At 38.9% G+C, this 22,223-nt stretch overlaps 2 protein-coding genes across 4 annotated transcripts in view; one reads left to right on the top strand and one right to left on the bottom strand.

The window, feature by feature from the left end:
* The window catches only part of LOC122447240 (ATP-binding cassette sub-family C member 4-like), a 914,448-nt gene that overhangs the window by 488,563 nt on the left and 403,662 nt on the right, over positions 1 to 22,223 (top strand). The gene's annotated exons all lie outside the window — the stretch shown is intronic.
* Positions 3,244 to 22,223, bottom strand: part of LOC122447589 (ATP-binding cassette sub-family C member 4-like) — a 225,484-nt gene continuing 206,504 nt past the window's right edge. For 2 of the 3 annotated variants that reach the window (XM_043478284.1, XM_043478285.1), the window contains 2 exons: positions 17,040 to 17,174; positions 3,244 to 5,030 (listed from right to left, as the gene is read on the bottom strand). In XM_043478284.1, the coding sequence (XP_043334219.1) occupies positions 5,010 to 5,030; positions 17,040 to 17,174 (156 nt within the window). In that variant the 3' untranslated portion in view covers positions 3,244 to 5,009. Of the gene's footprint in view, positions 5,031 to 17,031; positions 17,175 to 22,223 lie in introns of all 3 variants that reach the window. The other variant, XM_043478287.1, reaches the window with a different exon arrangement.

Genomic DNA, 22,223 nt, shown 5'->3' with positions numbered 1-22,223 from the left:
ATACGCTTTTAAACAACTGGGAAGTTAGCTTGAGAAAGATTTCAGCTCTGAGACTGAACTCTGGGGAGCCCTGAATGGATGTGAGGGGAAGTCCAAGGGCTTCTCTTGGCCTCAGACCTTATTAACAGGAAGTTGTACCTTTTCACCACCTTCAGTTTCACCCACCATCCACCCCTTGCCTCTGGGAACCACCAATCTGTCCTTTGTATCTATGAATTCGGTCTGAGTGAGGTTTTTGGTTTGTTTGTTTTCAATAAAATGTTTTAATCTTTGGTCTTGGGCACCACAACCAGTGTGGAGCCTGACTGCACAAACCACGGTGCTTAGAACCCAGGTATCCCTGGACATTGAGTTTCTCCTCCTGACATTCTTGAGACCTTCATGTATGTTAACAATACCACAGAGGTTCTCACCACATTTGTTCATTTACTCATTCAACAGTCATTGGGGAGCTTTCCACGTGTACAGGTCTGTGTCCACACCGTGGGCAGTGTGGTGGGGACTGAGTGGGATGAGAGCCAGGACAGGAAAGAGCTGGAGGACAGGAAAGAGCTGGAGACCAGCCACTCTCTGCTTTGTGCAGGAAAGGCAGAAAAGGAGCCTGAACAGCCCCAGAACAATCTCAAAGGCGCCTGTGCAGACAGATGAGCCTTTCCTATAGACCCTCCATGTGGGACCCCCACCAGCAGCAGGCAGCACCTAGGAGCATCCTAGTGATGTGGACCCTCCGCCCACATGGACCTCCTGAGTCTGAATCTGCAGGTTAACAGTGTCCCCAGGTGACCTGCAGAAAAGGCAATGGCAAGCCACTCCAGCAGTCTTGCCTAGAAAATCCCTGGAAGGAAGAGCCTGGTAGGCTGCAGTCCATGGGGTCACTATGAGTCGGACATGACTGAGGGACTTCACTTTCACTTTTCACTTTCACACAGTAGAGAATGAAATGGCAACCTACTCCAGTGTTCTTGCCTGGAGAATCCCAGGGATGGGGGAGCCTGGTGGGCTGCCATCTATGGGGTCGCACAGAGTCAGACATGACTGAAGCGATTTAGCAGCAGCAGGTGACCTGTAGGCATGATCAAATATGAAAAGTGCTGACCCCAGCTACAGATAGACCTATGGACAGATGGAAGAGAAAAATATGTAATTAGTTAGGAAGGCTTCTTGGAGGAGGCCTCTAGCAATTAAAGCTGCTGCAGCTTATGAAGAAATGAGATCTTTGGCATCCAAGAGTGGTTCTCACTTGGCTGCAGGGTGGAATCACCTGTGGGGTCTTAAAAAGTGTTGACTCCTGCCTCCCCTTCCCCAAGATTCTGATTTAACTGAGATAAGCAACCATGTTCATAATTATCTACCTCAATAGGTGGAAACTAAGATATAAAATCTGTTTCACAGAGACTTTCTCTTTTTTGTCTAGTCTGCAAAATTTAATTTTAAAAAAGTTTTTCGTGTAGCATCCTCCAAAATTAAATATGATTAGCTTTTAGATCAAGCTGTGTTTTGGAATACCCGAAGCTTCTACCTATTGGGGTAGATAATTCTGAGTTGGTTTATGAGCATGGTTGCTGAGTGAAAGAGTGATTTTAGTTAGAACTGTCCAATGAAAGCTTTCTGTAAAACATTCTAAGTGTATCAAAGTCTTAATCTTGGTTCTTCCAGAGCTTGAACTCCTCCCTCTGTGCTTGTGTCATTTTAACTACATGTGAAGGAAGAACAGTTTAGGCCATTGGATGAGGACCTTCTAAATACACCTTCTACAGTCTCCAATCTACCTTTGTTGTTGTTGTTGTTCAGTTGCTCAGTTGTGTCCAACTCTTTGTGACCCCATGGACTGAAGAACTACAGGCTTCCCTGTTCTTCACCATTTCCTGGAGTTTGCTCAAACTCATGTCCACTGATTTGGTTATGCCATCCAACCATCTCCTCATCTGTCGTCCTCTTCTCCTCCTGCCTTCAGTCCAGCATCAGGGTCTTTTCTAATGAGTCAGCTATTCAGGTCAGGTGGCCAACCTACCTTTATCCATGCCTATCCTGCTTTCCTCTCTCAGTGTTTAAGAATCACCAAGGTCAATGATTCCACCCTGTGACTTTGGGTGCTCTTAGTCCACCCATCATCCCAACCAAAGTGATGGTTCAAGGGCAGGAATTATATTCATTTTCCAGATGAAGAAGCTAAGATTCAGAGGTTGAGACATGAAGGCAAGTAACTAAGGTGACCGTAGCCCATTTTGTCAAGGATGATAGCAGTGTATTCTTCTGGCATCTTTCTGGTTATTGCTTTCCTTTCACTCGAAAGTGTCCTAACTCTGGACAGTACATTCTTTGGGCACTCACATTTCTAGCATGTGGCAGAGAAAGAACTGGCATGCAGATCAGTGTGACTGACTCCAAAAGTGGGGTTTTGTGTTATCCTAGGCTACCTGTTAACATTTCAGAATTATAATGTTTAGAAGGAAGGTTTCTTCTTTGTCATCATTCATTCAGAAAACATTTATTGAGTATTTCTTATGTGACAAATTCCATGCTGGAGGGTGTAACTAAAAAGTGAATAGGATCCAGTTCCAAGTCTTGAGAAGCTCATGATTTACTAAGAAAACAGACCACCTATGAGAGCGTATTAGAGAAATATGAGTTACCTAGGATAAGGACTGATCTTTTTAGGAGAAATAACAACTGGGCTGATCCTAGAGAATGAGAATATCTCCCCTACATGGGGCTCCTGCTCTTTTTCACACCACAGGACACTGAGGAGAATCACCAAGTCATCATTCTGACTTACACATCAGTCACCAAGTGTTTCCCCCACGGTACATGCTCATCACCTACCTCTGGAGCTGTGACACATGCCATGAGGAACTGGAGATGTGCTGTTCTGACGTCCCTTCAAGGACTCTTCCCCTAGTTACTGGAAGTGCTGCCAGTGGGCAATCTTCAGCCTCCAGAACTTCTGGGGGGCAGCCTGTGTGCAATGATCCATCCACGCGGAGGCATAAAGGCCTGGCCAGTGAACCTGTCAGGACAACCCTGAAGAGGGCATCTTCACTCCAGAGCCCTCGTAGGGTCAGCTAAGGTCATCTGGCCCATGGTCCAGCTTGGTTTTTTTCCTCTGCTCGCTCCGGTTTCTTCACTCTTGATTCCATGAGTCCTAATCCCAACGGCACCCCTAATAAACATCCCAACACTAAACTCCATCTGAGCCCATATCCCAAAGAACCAACCAGTAACATACATCAAAAATATTCCAGAATTTGGGAAGGATTTTTATTTGAAAATTTATGGTTATACACATACTTATAACAATTTAAAATCCCACAAATATAATACAAAAATGGTGGAAACAAGGACTTTGTGTGCCAATATTTTAAACCTTTGGTTTAAAATCCTCACTCTAATGTTCTCTGACCAAAATGAAGTTAAGTTATATATTAATATCAAAAGAAAACTATTACATCGAACCATAAGAAACTGCTGTTTTTATGGGCTAATGAAGGTTGACTGTTAGCAATTTTACATGACTAATATAAGAGAAAAATACCTATTTGTATTTGGAGTTTAGAGAATGTTACACTGATGAATAACACATAAATGAAATATATAATTAATGAATCAAATTAATAATTGGAAAATACATAACACTATGATTATTGATCAGTACTCAGTACCAAAACTTGTAGGCTACAGCTAAAGTGGGCCTTTAGGTGGAATAAAAAAGTAGGTTTTATGTACTTGCATTAGGGGGGAAAATAGTTTAAAAATTAATATGTTTCCAATTGAAGAATTTAGAGAAAAAAACTCAAATGAAGAAAAGTTGAAGGAATGAAAGAATATGATAAGCTAGAAAACATAAAATCAGAAAGGTTCAATCAAGCACAGAATTTGATTCTTTGAAAATTAATAGGAAAAAATCAAGCAAGATTATTCAAGAAAAAAACAAGGCTCAAAGAAAATTAAAAAGCAAAATAGAACCCAATTATAGTTATTTAGATATTAAACATACAAAATTTTATGAATAATTTTAAGGCAATCAAGCTGAAAACTGACATGAAGTAGATTAATTCATAAAGAAATTAAACTTACCAAAAATGACTGTAGAAATAATAAACTGGTCTAAAATAATCACTAAAAATGAACTAGATGGTGATGGTTTCATGACACTGAATGTGGCTAATGCAGTGAATTGTATGTTGAAATGGTTATCATATAAAATGTTATGTTATAAATTTAAAAAGTGTAACATATAGAATACAATACAATTCTCCATCTAGAAGACAGTGATCACCTTTCTCCTATTTGAGAAAGTGTATTTTCTCTTCCTTCTGTTTTAGAACGTATAATCAAATATTATCTTTACATATTTTAAACCATGTGTCTTTTAAATTTGGGCAGAGGATACCTCTCTTTCCTATCTCACATAAACTAAAGTATATTTTTTTTTTGTTTTTTCTCTGTACTATTTTAATCAGAGATATTTTTGTGCAATAATGGATCCTAGCACTGTTTAAGAAAGTGGTAAAACAAATGGTGACTTCATATGGTCTTCAAGTAAATAGAACCCCTGATAAAATTGGAAAGTAACATATAATTTTAGGAACAGTAAAAGACATCTGTGACAACTTTTTTTATACCTCATAAAATGAGTTTTGGTTCTGGAGCCTCTCAAGACACTAAACCTGGTAGACAGCTTTTACTGGTGGACTTCACCTCTGATTTGGATACGAAAAAATAGTATAATATATAAATAAAAATAATAAATCATTTTGTTAGAGCTTGAAACCATTGGGTAAAATTGGAGAAAAGAAATCAAAATAAACTAATATCTATGTGTAAATATTTGGGACTAGTGTAAAAAATGTATAATATAGTTTTCACAGTGCAAAATCTATTGGAAAAACACCTTTGGAATAGACTTGACATCATGGTAGAATCACAGTGCTGACTCAACAATCATTAAGGCTGAGGGCTGTCCATTGGAGGCATTCATAACCACAAGGCCACTGTGAGTTAACATCTGGTTATTTCTTTTTGGTGTGTGCCTGAAGGGGAGAAAGAACAAATTAAAAAAAAAAAATGTTTAAAGCATTTTAAAGTCCTCCTTTCTAAGGCAATGCATTTGGAATACATGTGGAAGATGTCCACATCTTCATATTAAACAATCACACAGCTACTAGAGGCACAATTTAAAAAACCAGGGATGTGCTTATTCTATGGAGGAAGTAGTCCCATTAGAATCCTCAGTGGAGCTGGGCTTAATGCCAAACAACCTGTATATTCACTAGAGTTCTGATCATTCTAATTCACAAATATGCTTTGTTACTATAGTAAATTAAAAAGCAAAATCATTTTACTGACTTAAAACCTGGAGATAAATTAAAAACAGGGTGACAAAGAGGCTAGGAAATCCAGCATCTGCACAAGGGTTTCTCATTTTCAGACATAAAATAAGCATAATAAATCTGGATGTTAGTTTCCAGTTGTAATCCCTCTATTTTATAAACTCTGATTTACAAGCATTGAAATGCTGGAGATATATATATATGTGTATATATATATAGATGTATATATGAAATATTTTGATATATATATATATATACATATATATATATATATTAAATACCCTGGCATTTAATTTGTGTGGCAAAAGCTATTAGAGGGCCTATAGAAATGTGATCTGTGAATAGTTCATCCCAAGAATGAAAGGAGACTCTAAAGCTTTAACAATGACTCAACCAAGCAACTTCTCTAAATGTAAGATGATACACAAAATAGAACAGTTCTTTGCCAGCTTGATTTCTTGAATTCTACCAATTTCTAGCTGAACTGGAAGAGATACAGGCTTTCTGATGCATGTATAATCAGAACACAAAGGAAATGAAATGCTGTCAAGTTTCACTGTTCCACAATCATCACTTTTTAGTAGCTGTATTGTATCTCAGTTTCTCTACAGATGCACAAAACAAAATGAAATAATGTCAAGACTTGTGATCTCTTATCTCTAAAAGTGTCTGTGTGAAGAAAAGACTTCAAAAGTAATTTTTTTCCCCAAATAAAATGTGAAAGCTTTTGTCTTTAAAGCAGAAAATGTACCATCTATGTGAGACTCATTCTTGTCATATGATTCCAGATCATTTTATAAAAGATGACTCCAAGTTCATTTGTGGATGTTGTCAACAAAGTTTTCATGAGAGATAATGGACTTCATACATGAATACAAAAGTTCTGAGACCCCTAACTTCATATTAAGTGTACCTGCTCTTCCTCTTGTTGCTTGCATACTTGCTACCCTCAAAACAGCACTGCATATGAAATGCTATATATTAAAAGACCACTTAAGGAGAAAAATAAAATTCTCCAAAACTACTTGGACTCCACTGGGTGAAATCTGAGACTATTTTGATTCAAAATGCAAGGATTTAAAACTCAGGCTTTTGGGGGCTAATTGCATATCATCTCTCTCCTCCATTTTTTTAAGCTAGCCATGCTTGTATGATTATATATTTATGTACTCTCTTTGTGAAACTAAAAACAGCCAAAAGAACACATGGAAATATAATTCATTTTCTCCTGCTTGACAGTCCTCCCAAAATTAGCTGGCTCCTTTCCCTATAGCCCTTATCAACATAATCTTTTATTTTAAAAAATGTTATTAGCAGTAACTTTTAACCAAAATGATCTTCACTTCATGGTCTAAAATACTTGAAACTAAATAATGAAAACAAGCTTCCTGTGTATAAAATCCTTGATTTGACCTTACTCTCTCCCATCGGTTTTCCTGGTGTAGACCATACTCTGGCTGACAGCAGGAGAAAGAGAAGGCATCTTTTTCAAGAGCAGGTTATGAAGGGAGTTGAGGTGACTGAACACTTGTTAGCAGAGACCTCATGGATGGACTGAGCGTGGATGGAGAAGCCGAGTCTCACCTCTCTCTCCTGGGACCACTGCTGACCCTGGAAAGATCACTTAAGCTCACTATGCATCAGCTGCCTCATTTGTGAAACAAGACAGTGACCTCCCTCACAGGAACTAAGTGATGGCTACAAATTGCAGGTTGGAAAGATGCTGAGGTAAGTGTTGGGTGTGATTACAATGCTGCTCAGAGATGTGGCCCCTTAGTCCACAGAAAGTAGTAATATCACATGATTTATGGGATGAAAGCAAAACCTCTGGGAAGCCCTTTTGTTAATCATTTGATTTTATCTTTACAGAAGCCCAGAGTAGAAGTTAAGATACAACTAATTCACTTAATATGGTAAAAGAGTACTAACACTTTCTAGCCTGTGACTTTAAGAAGTCATTTAGGCTCTCCTACCTCAGGTTCTCCATCTAAAGGATAATACTGCCAGCTCAGCATGGTTGTGAAGATTAATAGAGATGATGTCAAAAAAGTTCAAATTCGAGGCAAGCAGAACAAAAGACCAAAGAGTATTGGGTTCCTTGAGTCATTTTCTGTTCTTTTCTTGGGTTTGGCTCATTATAGTTCCTCCAGTATAGGTTGAAATTTAGTATTTAAACTCCAGCTTGTAAACAAAGTTACTATCCTGGAATTAGATATCACTGAAAGCAATAGAGCAATAAAAGCTTTCCTGCATGGATAAAGGAATCAATATGTTGAATATACTGACTCAGTGTTTCAATATATAGAGAATTATGGCTCAAGACTCTGACCATTCATTCTTACTGAGCTACATGGCCCTAGTTCAATCCCAATAATCCTTAAACTCCTCTCTTTTTAATTAATTAACTAATTATTTCATTGAAGTATATAGTTGATTAACAGTGTTTTTGTTTTTAGTACAGCAAAGTAATTCAGTTATACACACACAGTCTTTTTCAGATTCTTTTCCATTGTAGGTTATTACAACATATTGAAATAGTTCCTGATGTTATACAGTAGGTCTTTGTCTATTTTATATGTGAAAGTATGTATCTGATAATCCTAAACTTCTAATTTATCCCTCCCTCTCCTTTCCCCTTTATTAACCTTAAGTTTGTTTTCTATTTCTGTGAGTCTATTTCTATCTTATAAATAAGTTCATTTGTTCTTTTTTATTAATTCCACATATAAGTGCTATATGATATTTGTCTTTCTCTCCTTAATACAGTATGATAATCTCTAGGTTCATTCATGTTACTGCAAATGGCATTATTTCATTTTCTTTCATAGCTTAATAATATTCCATTGTATGTGTATATACAGTATACACATGAGTCTATATATGTATGTATCACAAACCTAGATGAATGAATAGATAAAGAAGATGTATACATACTGTATCTTCTTTATCTGTTCATCTGCCAGCAGGCATTTAGGTTGCTTTCACATCTTGGCTATTCTTAGTACTGCTGCTATGAACACAAGGATGCATGTATCTTTTTGAATTATAGCTTTGTCTGGGGATATTCCCAGGAGTGGGATTGCTGGATAATATGGCAACTCTGTTTTTAGTTTTTATGAGGAATTTCCATACTGTTCTGCAATCTGGAATTTCCAAGCTGTTCTGCAATTCCATACTCTGACTGCACCAGTTTGTAATCACATCAACAATATAAGGAGGTACCTTTTTTTCCATACCCTCTTCATCATTTATTATTTGTAGACTTATAAATGATGCCCATTCTGACCAGTGTGAGGTAATACCTCATTATAGTTTTGAACTCGATTTCCTTAATTATTAATGATGTTGAGCATCTTTTCATGTGGCTGTTGGCCATCTGTACATCTTCTCTGAAGAAATGTCTATTGAGTTCTTATGCCCGTTTTCTATTGAGTTGTATTTTTTGTTTGTTTGTTTATGAGTTGTAAGAACTTTTCATATATTTTGGAAATTAAGCTGTTATCAGTTTCATTGTTTACAACTATTTTCTCCCACTCCATAGATTGTCTTTTCACTTTGTTTATGGTTTCCTTTGCTCTGCAAAAGCTTTTAAGTTGCTTAGGTCCCACTTTTTTACTTTTTCTTTTTCTTCCATTACTCTAGGTTAAATTTCTCATCTTTAAAGCAAGTCTAATTTTGTGTACAGTCTTCCCAGGTGGCACTAATCATAAAGAATCTGCCTGCCAATGTAGGAGCCTCAGGAGACCTGGGTTCAATCCTTGAGTCTGGAAAATTCTGCTGGAGAAGGAAATGGCAATCCACTTCAGTAGTCCTGCCTGGAAAATCCCACAGACAGAGAAGCCTGGCAGATTATACTCCATGGGGTCGCAAGGAGTCAGACACAACTGAAGCAACTTAATACCCATGCAACTTTGTGTACATATTAGCAGGTATATTATAAAAGTTAAAGTGTACTGGAGAGTTAAGATTTCTGCTTTTTGATTAATTGAATAGTGAATTTTCTCTCCCCTTATCCTCTCAGAAATCACCCTAAACAGCAAGGATATTGGGAGATAAAAAATAAGGGCAATCCTTGATGAAATCAGGAGTCATTTGAAACTTCAAAAGACAAAAAGATCTCAACAGGCTGCCTTAGGCAACAGGATCCAATCAGCTGTGGTAAGACAGAATGAGGCTACCTAAGGGAACTAGATCTCATCTATCATGAGTGAGCAGTTCTCCAACTAACTGGTGAATTCTAAGGTATTTCAATGAGGTATCATAAAAAACCACTGTGTTTGTGTGAAGCATATACACTGTCAAGGACCTTGGAGAAGAGAAATTCTGAAATGCAAGCGTCATTGTAACCACCCATCTCTGCAGGCTAGAGAATATTCATTCTCAATTTCTCCCTAGCTTGCTTATCCTCTCTGTCTCTCTCTTTTGGTTACAAGAAGCTTCTGTGCTAAATAGAGAGAATCCCCTCCAGCTTGAAGTGATGCCCTGCAAATATTAATATATGACCTAGAAAAAGTCACTTAATCCAAAGGAAGGTAGAAGGAATAACAATAATAATAAAGTAGTATAGGATCTATAAAATACACAAATAATGTGCTCCCTGGACCAGCTCTCTGACCTTCCATGAGCCCTTGACCCAATCACCTCATCCATGAATTGGGATTAAGAAAAAAAGACCATCATGAGAATAAAGTGAAATCATACATGTAAGAACTGTGTAAAATAAATTATAAAGAACTACACAGATAGTCGGACTGAGTGACTGAACAACAACAACACACAAATGTGGTTTGTGTATATCTCCTGGAGAAGGAAATGGCAACCCACTCCAGTATTCTTGCTTGGAGAACCACAAGAACAGTATGAAAAGGCAAAAAGTATGACACCAGAAGATGAGCCCCTCAGGTGGGAAGCTGTCCAATTAGCTACTGGGGAAGAGGGGGAGACAATTGCTAATAGCTCCAGAAAGAATGAAGCGCTGGGCCAAAGTGGAAACGATGCTCAGTAGTGGATGCATCTGCTGGGGAAAGTGAAGTTTGATGCTATAAAGAACAATATTGCATAGGAACCTGGAATGTTAGCTACATAAATCAAGGTAAATTCAAAGTGGTCAAACAGGAGATGGCAAGAGTGAACATCAACATTTTAGAAGTTGGTGAACTAAACTGGAAAACAATGGGTGAATCTAATTCAGATGACCATTATATCTACAACTGTGGACAAGAATCCCTTAGAAGAAATGGAGTAGCCCTCTTGGTCAACAAAAGAGTCCAAAATGTAGTACTTGGGTACAATCTCAACAATAACAGAATGTTCTTGGTTCATTTCCAAAGCAAACCATTCAACATGTAATCCAAATCTATGACCAACCACTGGTGCCAAAGAAGCTGAAGCTGACTGGTTCTATGAAGACCTACAAGACCTAGAACTAACATTAAAAAAAAAAAAATCATTTTCATCATAGGGGCTTGGAATGCAAAGCTAGGAAGTCAAGAGATACCTGAAGTAATAGGCAAGTTTGGCCTTGGAGTACAAAATGAAGCAGGACAAAGGCTAACAAAGTTTTGCCAAGAGAATGTATTGGTCATAGCAAACACCATTTTCCACAGCCCAACAGATGACTCTGCACATGGACATCACCAGCTGGACAAAATTGAAATCAGATTGGTTATGTTCTTTGCAGCCAAAGATGGAAAAGCTCTATATGGTCAGCAAAACAAGAAATGGAGCTGACTGTGACTCAGGGAATCAGCTGCTTATTGCAAAATTTAGACTTAAATAGAAGGAAGTAGAGAAAATCACTAGGCAATTCAGCTATGACCCAAATCAAATCTCTTATAATTATACAGTGGAGGTGATGAATAGATTCAAAGGATAAGATCTGGTAGACACAGTGTCTGAAGAACTATGAATGGAGGTTCGTAGCTGTGTCTGGGAGGCAGTGACCAAAACCATCCCAAAGAAAAAGAAATGCAAGAAGGCAAAGTGGTTGTCTGAGGAGGCTTCACAAATAGCAAAGGAAAGAAGAGAAGCAAAAAGCAAAGGAGAAAGGGAAAGATATACCCAACTGAATGCAGAGTTTCCACAGAATAATAAGGAGAGAAAAGAAGGTCTTCTTAAATGAACAATGCAAAGAAATGGAGGAAAGGAATAGAATGGGAAAGACTAGAGATCTCTTCAAGAAAATTGGAGATACCAAGGGAACATTTCATGCAAGGATGGGCATGATAAAGAACAGAAACCTCAAGGACCTAACAAAAGCAGAAGAGATTAACAAGTGGTAAGAATACAAAGAAGAACTATACAAGAAAGGTCTTAACAATCCAGATAACCACAATGGTGTGGTCACTCACCTAGAACTGGATATCCTGGAGTGTGAAGTTGGTGGGTTTTAGGAAGCATTACTATGACCAAAACCAGTGAAGGTGATGGAATTCCAGCTGAGCTATTGAAAATCTTAAAAGATACTGCTGCTAAAGTGCTGCACTCAATAGGGCAAATTTGGAAAACAGCAGTTGCCACAGGACTGGAAAAGGTCAATTTTCATTCTAATCCCAAAGAAGAGCAATGCCAAAGAATGTTCAAATTACTGCACAGTTGTGCTCATTTCCCATGCTAACAAGGTTATGTTCAAAATCCTTCAAGAGAGGCTTTTGCAGTATGTGAACCAAGAACTTACAGACATACAAGATGGGTTTAGAAAAGGCAGAGGAAGCAGATATCAAATTGCCAACATTTGGCATCATGGAGAAAACAAGGGAGTTCCAGTGAAACATCTACTTCTGCTTCATTGACTACACTAAAGCCTTTGACTGTGTGGATCACAACAAACTGTAGAAAATTCTTTAAGAGATGGAAGTACCAGTTCACTTTACCTGCCTCCTGAGAAACCTGTATGCAGGTCCAGAAGCAACGATTAGAACCAGACATTGAAAAATGGACTGGTTCAAAACTGGGAAAGGAGTACATCAAGACTATATATTGTAACTCTGTTTATTTAACTTAAATGCAGAGTAGATCATGTGAAATGCCAGGTTGGGTGAGTCACAAGTTGGAATCAAGAATGCCAGGAAAAATAACAACTTCAGATAGGCAGATGATACCATTCTAATGGCAGTAAGTGGAGAGAAGCTAAAAGAGCCTCTTGATGACGGTGAAAAAGGAGAGTGAAAAGCTGGCTTGCCACTCAACATTAAAAACAGTAAGAAAATCACATCCTGTCCCATCACTTCATTGCAAATAGACAGGGTAAAAGTGGAAGCAGTGACAGATTTTATTTTCTTGGGCTCCAAAATTACTGCAGACAATGACTACAGTTAAGAAATTAAGAGACACTTGCTCCTTGGAAGGAAAGCTATGAAATTTGAGAGTTGGAGGGGAGAAAGGTGGAATATTGTTCATTGGATCTAGAAAGATCTACTGGGACAAGGTGTCAGTCACCTCTGTTTTCTAATTTGTGAAGAAAAATCCTACATGATACTAATATCATTTTCTCCATAAGTCTTTGTTGTTTAGTATCATGTCCAATTAGAGTGTTGGTCTGTTTGCTCTACCAAAACCTCTATTTAGCACTCTAGAGATCTCCTCTCCTGTGATGATACTGTCTGCTTGTTCAGTCTTTGCTTTATTACTTTCTGTGTGTGAAATGCCTCTACAATTGCATTTCTACTCTTTAATATTGTATGCAGTGACTTGTTCCTCAAATGTGCTGCGCTGATTTTAAATTTGTGTCCCACCAGTAAAGTTCAGTTTCAACTCCCAAAACAAACAAAAAGAATTAGTTCCAGTTACCCCCTTATGCTTCCTGTATCTTCTGGAAGATGGAAGTTGTCATCAGGATAAGCCATGAATTCACAATACCTTAATTCTACAGTCTGGATTGTGTTTAAATGTATACAAAGCATTTTCTCAGAGATGAGGTGTGTGAAAGCACTAAACACTGTATACGATATGAGAGAGGTGCTCAAGGAGTAACATTCAGGTCACTTGGTATCTTTCTAGCAAAGGTGAGGTGATAGTAACTCATTGTACAAATGTGGTAACTGAGGTCTTATTGTATAAATGTGATAACTGAGGTGATAGCCTAAAAAATATATATATATAAAATAGCCTAAGTTCCCTGTCACTGTTTCTTCTTATTCTTCCTCCTTAGAAGAAGATCTGTGCTTTGCACTGTTTATAGGGTAGGAAATTGTCATTGATCAGAGAGCTGTTGGAAGAGTTGACAAAGTAGACTTGTTCAGGTCTAGATTGGGGACAACAAAGATTGTGTTCTGAGCTTTTCAGAAGTACTTACATTGTATGCACATGTAGGGAAACTGCACTTGGAGCCCTATATTTTTTATGCCTGAAACTCACAGAGCGCTTTCATCCACTCTAGTGTCTCTCATTTAGAGCTTCCCTCCTAACACATGACAAGCATTTGTGATTCCCTGTAAACCTAGTCACAAAACAGCCAGAAATCCCACAAACCCTTTTGTTCTTTTGACCTTAGGCATTTCACATCAGAGGGATATATTCCCAACTATGTTTCAAAATCCTCAATTTAAAAATGTGTTTTCATTGCATATAATCAAACATTGAGTAGTGAGAAATAGATTACTGAATTCTAGATGGGTCCAGATAACATAAGGTATTGGCTTCAACACCCATATTTAATAGATGAGGAAGTCTCTTAAGAGGAAGGTGGCCCTATATACATAACCATATACATTGCCACTCATCATTAAAACACTAAGATCATGGCATCCTGTCCCATCACTTCATTGCAAATAGAAAGAGTAAAAGTGGAAGCAGTGACAGGTTTTTGTTTCTTAGGCTCCAAAATCACTGTGGACATTGACTACAGCCAGGAAATTAAAAGATGCTTGCTCCTTGGAAGGAAAGATATGACAAATCTAGACAGCATATGGAAAAACAGAGACATCACTTTACCCACAAAGTCATATATATAGTGGCTCTATACACATAATTAATATTATGTGTATTTTGTAGTTTGTGTATTGTGCAGTTTGTAGCAGACACAGAATTAGAAATCTGTTCTTTCAGTAAGTGTTTCAAATCAAGTGTAATATTCGTGTAAAAAGAGGCATAGGTCATAGAATTAGAAAGCTTATTGATTCCTGGTCTAACAATCTTGCAACTAATTTAACAATATTTATTGGTAAACTACATCTGTGTGTTGTTGTTGTTCAGTTGCTGGCTTATGTCTGACTCTTTGTGACCCCATGGACTATAACATGCCAGGCTCCTATGTCCTCTACTATCTCCTGGAGTTTGCTCAATCCATTGCGTCGGTGATGCTATCTAACCATCTCATACTCTGCCACTCTCTTCTGCTTTTGCATTCAATCTTTCCCAGCATCAGTCTTTTCCAAAGAGTTGGATCTTCACATCAGGTGACCAAAGTATTGGAGCTTCAGTTTCAACATCAGTCTTTCCAATGAATATTCAGGATTGATTTCCTTTAGGATTGACTGGTTTAATCTCTCTACAGGCCAAGGAGCTCTCTAAAGTCTTCTCCAGCACCACAATTCAAAAGCATTAATTCTTTAGGGCTTAGCCTTCTTTATGGACTAACTCTCATATCCATACATGACAATTGGAAAAGCTATCACTTTGACTATATGGACTTTTGTAGGCAAAGTGATGTCTCTGCTTTGCCGTATGCTGTCTAGATTTGTCAACTACCTGTTCCTTGATAGCACTTACATCCAAAATTTACTGATAGCCAAAACAATCTTGAGAAAGAAGAATGGAACTGGAGGAATCAACCTTCCTGAGTATAGTCTATAAAGCTAAAGTCATCAGACAGCAGAGTACTGGCACAAAAACAGAAATGCAGACCAGTGGAACAAGATAGAAAGCCCAGAGAGAAACCCAGGCACCTGTAGGCACATTGTCTTTAACAAAGGAGGCAAGAACATACGATGGAGAAAAGACAGTTTCTTCAATAAGTGGTGCTGGGAAAACTGGACATCTACATATAAAAGAATGAAATTAGAACACTCCCTAACACCATACATAAAAAGAAACTCAAAATGGATTAAAGACCTAAATGTAGGACCAGAAACTATAAAAACTCTTAGAGGAAAACATAGGCAGAACACTCTTTGACAAGATCCTCTATGACCTGCCTCTTAGAGTACAGAAATAAAAGCCAAAGTAAACAAATGGCACCTATTGAAAAGCTTTTGCACAGTGAAGGAAACTATAAGCAAGGTGAAAAGACAACCCTCAGAATGGGAGAAAATCATAGCAAATGAAACAACTAACAAAGGATTACCCTCCAAAATATATAAGCAGCTCATTCAGCTCAATAACAAAAAAATAAACTACCCAATCAAACACTGGGCAGCAAAACCTAAACAGACACTTTTCCAAAGAAGATATACAAATGGCTGATAAATAAATGAAGAGATGCTTAACATCTCTCATTATTAGAGAAATGCAAATCAAAAGTACAATGAGGTATCACATCACACTATCCAGAATGGCCATCATCAAAAAATTTACAAACAAATGCTGGAGAGGGTATGAACCAAAGGGAACTCTCTCGCACTCTTGGTGGGAATGTAAACTGATATGGCCACTATGGAGAACAGTATGGAGATTCCTCAAAAAACTAGGGATAAACTACCATATGACCCAACAATGCCACTACTGGGTATATACCCTGAGGTACAGTTTCATCATTGAAAAAGACACACATACCCCAGTGTTCACTGCAGCACTATTTACAATAACTAGGACATGAAAGCAACCTAGATGTCCATCAGTGGATGAATGGATATAAGGGTTGTGGTACATATACACAATATTACTCAGCCATAAAAAGGAATGCATTGACTCAGTTTTAATGAGGTGGATGAACCAAGAACATATTAAACAGAGTGAAGTAAGTTAGAGAAAAACAAATATCATATATTAGTGCATATATATGGACTCTAGAAAATGGTATTGATAAACCTATCTGCAGAGCAGCAATGGAGATGCAGACATAGCCAGTGGAAATTTGCAGTATGATGCAGGGAACTCAAATCCGCTGCTCTGTGACAACTTAGCAGGATGGAAAGTGGTGGGAGGTGGGAGGGAGACTCAAGAGACAGGGGACATATGCATACCTGTGGCTGGTCCATGTTGATATACAGCAGAAATCAACACAATATTGTAAAGCAATTATCATCTAATTAAAAAGAAATTTAAATTTGAAAAAATGTACTGAGCACCTATCAGAATGAAATGTAAAGGATCTGCAGAGTGTTCTATGCTCTGTAAGAATCTAAAGCCAGAGTCCAACCACCTGGACTCTGCAATACAAAATCTCTCTCATGCACACATGACTGCACACATTCTGACCCCACCCCCAGCACTGCTGCAGATTCTCAGCAGATCTGCCTTCAACCTGCAAAGTATTATTAACACTCAGTCATGACGCTTCGGAGAAGGCAATGGCAACCCACTCCAGTACTCTTGCCTGGACAATCCCATTGACGGAGGAGCCTGATAGGCTGCAGTCCATGGGGTTGCACAGAGTCGGACACGACTGAAGCGACTTAGCAGCAGCAGCAGCAGCAGCATGATGCTTAGTCTCCAGAGGCTTCTGACTGAAAAGGGCACAGAGTGCTTGTTACCAGATGCCTGGTGGAGATCAGGTGAAGAGTGTGAACCCTGGAGACAAACTTTAATTACAATTCCCTGCAGCAGGCTCACCTGTTTGGCTCTTTCAGTGAGGGCAGTGACCTCAGCCTCACCCAGTTGTTGCACCATTTTGTAAAATAGGCCATTACTGTTTTGCAGCAAATCATGTGGTGGACTATATTCTTTCACTGTCCCTGAATCCAAAACCTGTTAATCGGCAGAAAGAAAACCATTAGCAGCATGCAATGTATCCCAGTAACATACTGTAACTCACACAATATTTTGGAAAGGGGCAGGAGGAGAAAAATGGAGAGAATCTTTTTAGGTGGTAGGCCTTGTGGTGTGTAAATGGTTTGATTACCTTGTTTTACCAGGCAAAATCCTAATGAAACTGTACAACCTCAGATTGGGACTTGAACCCATGGTCTTTTAATTAGAATCACTCACCTGGTGTCTGGACGTACTGAAATTCAGGTGTTTTATGTCTCAACTCAGAAAGAATTCAGTGAGAGACAAAGTGATAGGTAAGAAGTGGATTTATTTAGAGAGATAAAGATTCTATTGTATCTCTATTGTACGCTTGATAAGAATGTGTTCCAATAAAACATTTATTAGTCAAAAACTTCACTCTCAGTACTTATATGGTATGAAAGCCTTAAGAATATGTTCTAGCATATTCACCCACAGATTTCTCTTCACCTTACTGTAGCAAGAATCACAAAATCTTAGGAAAACTACCTCCTTACAGTGTTTTCATGACAGATTCTTCTATTTCAGCTAAATTTTATTGAGTCCTCATTTTCACAGAATTCACTGATTTAGCTATTACTATATTTTGTTTCCCTGGAGAAGGAAATGACAACCCACTCCAGTATTCTTGCCTGGAAAATCCCCTGGACAGAGAAGCCCGGCAGGCCACAGTCCTTGGGATCACGAAGACTTGGACATGACTGAGCGACTGAACACACACATACAGATTCTATAGACAGACTGCAGGCCATGTCAAAAGACAAGAGTGGTTATGGCAGACACACTCAAGGGACAGAGTGTGGATCATCTCAGAAGGCGAGAGGCCCTGAAATATGGTGTGATTAGTTTTTATGGTCTGGTTAATTTTATAAGCTAATGAGTGGGAGGATTATTCCAACTATTTTGGGAAACTGGCAGGGATATCTAGAAACTGGGAAACCACCCACGTTTTTTTTCCTTTTATGGTCAGCCTTGTAACTCATAGCACCTATGGGTGTGTCAGTTATTACTAGCATACTAATGTATTACAATGAGCATATAATGAGGTCAAGGTCTACTGAAAGTTTTATCTTCCACCATCTTGTATCTAGTTGGTTCTGACCAGTTTATGCCATATCCTCAAATGCTACCTCAGTCTTTAAAGGTTGTGGCCTGTCCCCTTCCCTCTTGTTCCACTAGGCTGACTTTTCTTATTATATATTAGGAAAGGAAGAAAATGAACGCTTTAGACTATGATTAGGGGCACTCAGCAGTCTGTAGTATTTTATATTTGTCAAGGGCATTTAGGGTTGATATCATTAGTTAGCATTTTTAGTTCGGATTCTGAGTTTTGAGAGCTATTTATACAGGCATTCAAAGTTTAAATATTTCTTGATTCAAAAAATAAAACTCAATTTAGCTAAAAAGTAAGTTTACATCATATAAGCCAGAAGGCAATGATCAGACAACAAATTAATTGTCAGGTTGGTTTGATAGAACTTGAGCAATATTTGGGGGGAAAATGTTTCTGAAATTTCCTTAGGGTCCTGGAGTATGTCAGCTGCTAAAAGAGCACCCAGATAATCATGATGGTGTGATCAATCACCTAGAGCCAGACATCCTGGAATGTGAAGTCAAGAGGGCCCTAGGAAGCATCACTATGAACAAAGCTAGTGGATATGATGGAATTCCAGTTGAGCTATTTCAAATCCTGAAAGATGATGCTGTGAAAGTGCTGCACTCAATGTGCCAGCAAATTTGGAAAACTTAGCAGTGGTCACAGGACTGGAATGGGTCAGTTTTCATTCCAATCCCAAAGAAGGGTAATGCCAAAGTATGCTCAAACTACTGCACAATTGCACTCATATCACATGCTAGCAAAGTAATGTTCAAAATACTCCAAGCCAGGCTCCAACAATACGTAAACTCTGAAACTCTAGATGTTCAAGCTGAATTTAGAAAGGGTAGAGGGAACAGAGATCAAATTGCCAACATCCCCTGGATCATCGAAAAAGCAAGAGAGTTCCAGAAAAACATCTACTTCTGCTTTATTGACTATGCCAAAGTCTTTGTGCAGATCACAACAAACTGGAAAATTCTTCAAGAGAAGGGAATACCAGACCACCTGACCTGCCTCCTGAGAAATATGTATGCAGATTTTTATGCACTTTTAAGAAAATTAAATGTGTATTAATTTTTTTAAATACCATGCATGTCAGGAAGCAACAGCTAAAACTGTACATGGAACAATAGACTGGTTCCAAATCAGGAAAGGAGTACGTCAAGGCTGTATATTGTCACCCTGCTTATTTAACTTATATGCAGTATACATCATGAGAAAAGCTGGAGTGGATGAAGCACAAGCTGGAGTCAAGATTGCAGGGAGAAATAGCAATAACCTCAGATATGCAGATGACATCACACTTATGGAAGAAAGTAAAGAAGAACTAAAGAGCCTCTTGATGAAAGTGAAAGAGGAGAGTGAACAAGTTGGCTTAAAATCCAACATTCAGAAAACTAAGATCATGGCATCTGGTCCCATCTCTTCATGGCAAATAGATGGGAAAATAATGGAAGCTGTGACAGACTTAATTTTTGGGGGCTCCAAAATCACTGCAGATGATGACTGCAGCCATGAAATTAAACGACGCTTGCTCCTTGGAAGAAAAGTTATGACCAACCTAGACAGCATATTTAAAAGCAGAGACATTACTTTGCAACAAAGGTCCATCTAGTCAAAGATGTGGTTTTCCCAGTAGTCATGTATGGATGTAACAGTTGAACAATAAAGAAAGCCGAGCACCGAAGAATCAATGCTTTTGAACTGTGGTGTCGGAGGAGACTCTTGAGAGTCCCTTGGACGGCAAGGAGATCCAACCAGTCCAATCTAAACGAAATAAGCCCTGAATATTCATTGGAGGGACTGATGCTGAAGCTGACACTCCAATACTTTGGCCATCTGATGTGAAGAACTGAATCATTTGAAAAGACCCTGATTCTGGGAAAGATTGAATGTGGGATTAGAAGGGGATGACAGAGGATGAGATGGTTGGACGGCATCACTGACTCAATGGACGAGAGTTTGAGTAAACTCTGGGAGTTGGTGATGGACAGGGAGGCCTGAGTGCTGCAATCCATGGTGTCACAAAGAGTTGGACATGACTGAGTGACTGAACTGAACTGAAAAGAGCACTGAGTCTCTTGTCAGAGAGGTTAAGATGCTTCTTGAATTTGGCTGTGGTTGTAGTTTATTATTCTGAGAGTGAAAGGCTGTCAAGAAGAGCTGCTACTTAAGCAGCTTTAGCAGATCTGCTTTGCATAGAAGAAGTCTGTAGAAATCCAGTTTTCTCTTTGGATGAGACTAAAGAAGCAAGAAAGAAATTGGGCTCCAAATTCCAGTGATCACAGCCTGGCAGAGCACACGGCAAAGCCCAGTCTGAATTGCTGAGGATCTGAATCTCTTTTGTAACAATTTATCTTTCCTTGCTTCTTTCTCTTTTTTCTACTGCCTACCTTTCAGCCACTTTATTGCTCATTAATATGTCCACTAATTGGAAACTGAAAGGGAGAGGAAGGGGCTCTTAACTCTGCCTTTCTACCCATTGGTGGCTTTGCTTAATAGTTTCAGAGGGAAGGAAGAGTCTGAAATATTTGGCCTAGATAATGTACCTAGGAAAACAGTTTTGATGTTAACTGGTTTCCTGGTGGCTTAGACAGTAAAGAATATGCCTCCAATGCGGAGACCCAGGTTCCCTTCCTGGGTTGGGAAGATCCCCCAGAGAAAAGAATGGCTACACACTCAGTATTCTTGCCTGGAGAAATCCCATGGACAGAGGAGTCTGCCGAGTGACAGTCCATGGGGTTGCAAAGAGTCAGGCATGACTGAGTGACTAACACTATTACTACCACTACTAGAATAAATGTATCTTAAGAAAAGACGCTGAAACTAAGCAAGACACAAGTTGTTTTTCACATCTAGGTATTGTACTTAATCCATCCTATGTTATTTAATGGGAAATCTTTATTAAGTCTCACAAAGGACATTTTCCCACTAATCTTTTGTTAACTGCTAAGTGTTGGAGAAGACTCTTGAAAGTCCCTTGGACTGCAAGGAGATCCAACCAGTCCATCCTGAAGGAGATAAGTCCTGGGTGTTCATTGGAAGGACTGATGCTGAAGCTGAAACTCCAATACTTTGGCCACTTTACACGAAGAGTTGACTCATTAGAAAAGACCCTGATGCTGGGAGGGATTGGGGGCAGGAGGAGAAGGGGATGACAGAGGATGAGGTGGCTGGATGGCATCACCGACTCATGGGCATGAGTTTGAGTAAACTCTGGGAGTTGGTGATGGAGAGGGAGGCCTGGCGTGCTGCAATTCATGGGGTCACAAAGAGTTGGACATGACTGAGCGACTGAACTGAACTGAGCTGAAGGGCAACTTTCTCAAAAGAGCTCAAGAATAACTGAATCTGTCACATGCACCTAATTATTAAAATGTCCTATAGTTTGGCATGCCAATTTAGATGCCCTGAATGTGAAATTTTACTTAAACATAGAACATATAACTACTCCTCTTGACATTGAAGTAGAAGAAAAAAACACAATTTTAAAACACAGGTCTCTCTCATGCCAAAGACTAAGTAAATAGGTACAAGAAATTGGGGAAGGAAACAGATGGGCCCCAAGCTTCCCAGCTGGAGTTTGTCCTCTCTGGACAGACACTCCAAGAAGAAGACAATAGCAGGAGGGAGGAAAAAATGAGCTCTGCCCAGATAAAAGATAAACAGACCACATTTTCTCATTCTCAAGGTCAAGGAGACCTTCCTACAAGTGCAGAAATGTTCCTTGGGGGTCAAAAAGGGAGGGGTCACCACCCCACTGTAGGTGATGTCAACCTACCCATAAACCTCTTCTCTAGGATCCATCTTGGCTAAGGGATGTATGCACACACATGGGAGGACCTTGAGATAAACCAAGTACAGACTCAGAGTCAGATAAAACAAGATGATTGTCCAAAAGAAACTCA

The sequence above is a fragment of the Cervus canadensis genome, chromosome 9 (genome assembly GCF_019320065.1).
Source record: "Cervus canadensis isolate Bull #8, Minnesota chromosome 9, ASM1932006v1, whole genome shotgun sequence".
NCBI lineage: Eukaryota > Metazoa > Chordata > Mammalia > Artiodactyla > Cervidae > Cervus > Cervus canadensis.
The sequence above is the reverse complement of the archived record's forward strand: the minus strand, read 5'-3'. Positions and strand labels throughout refer to the sequence as shown.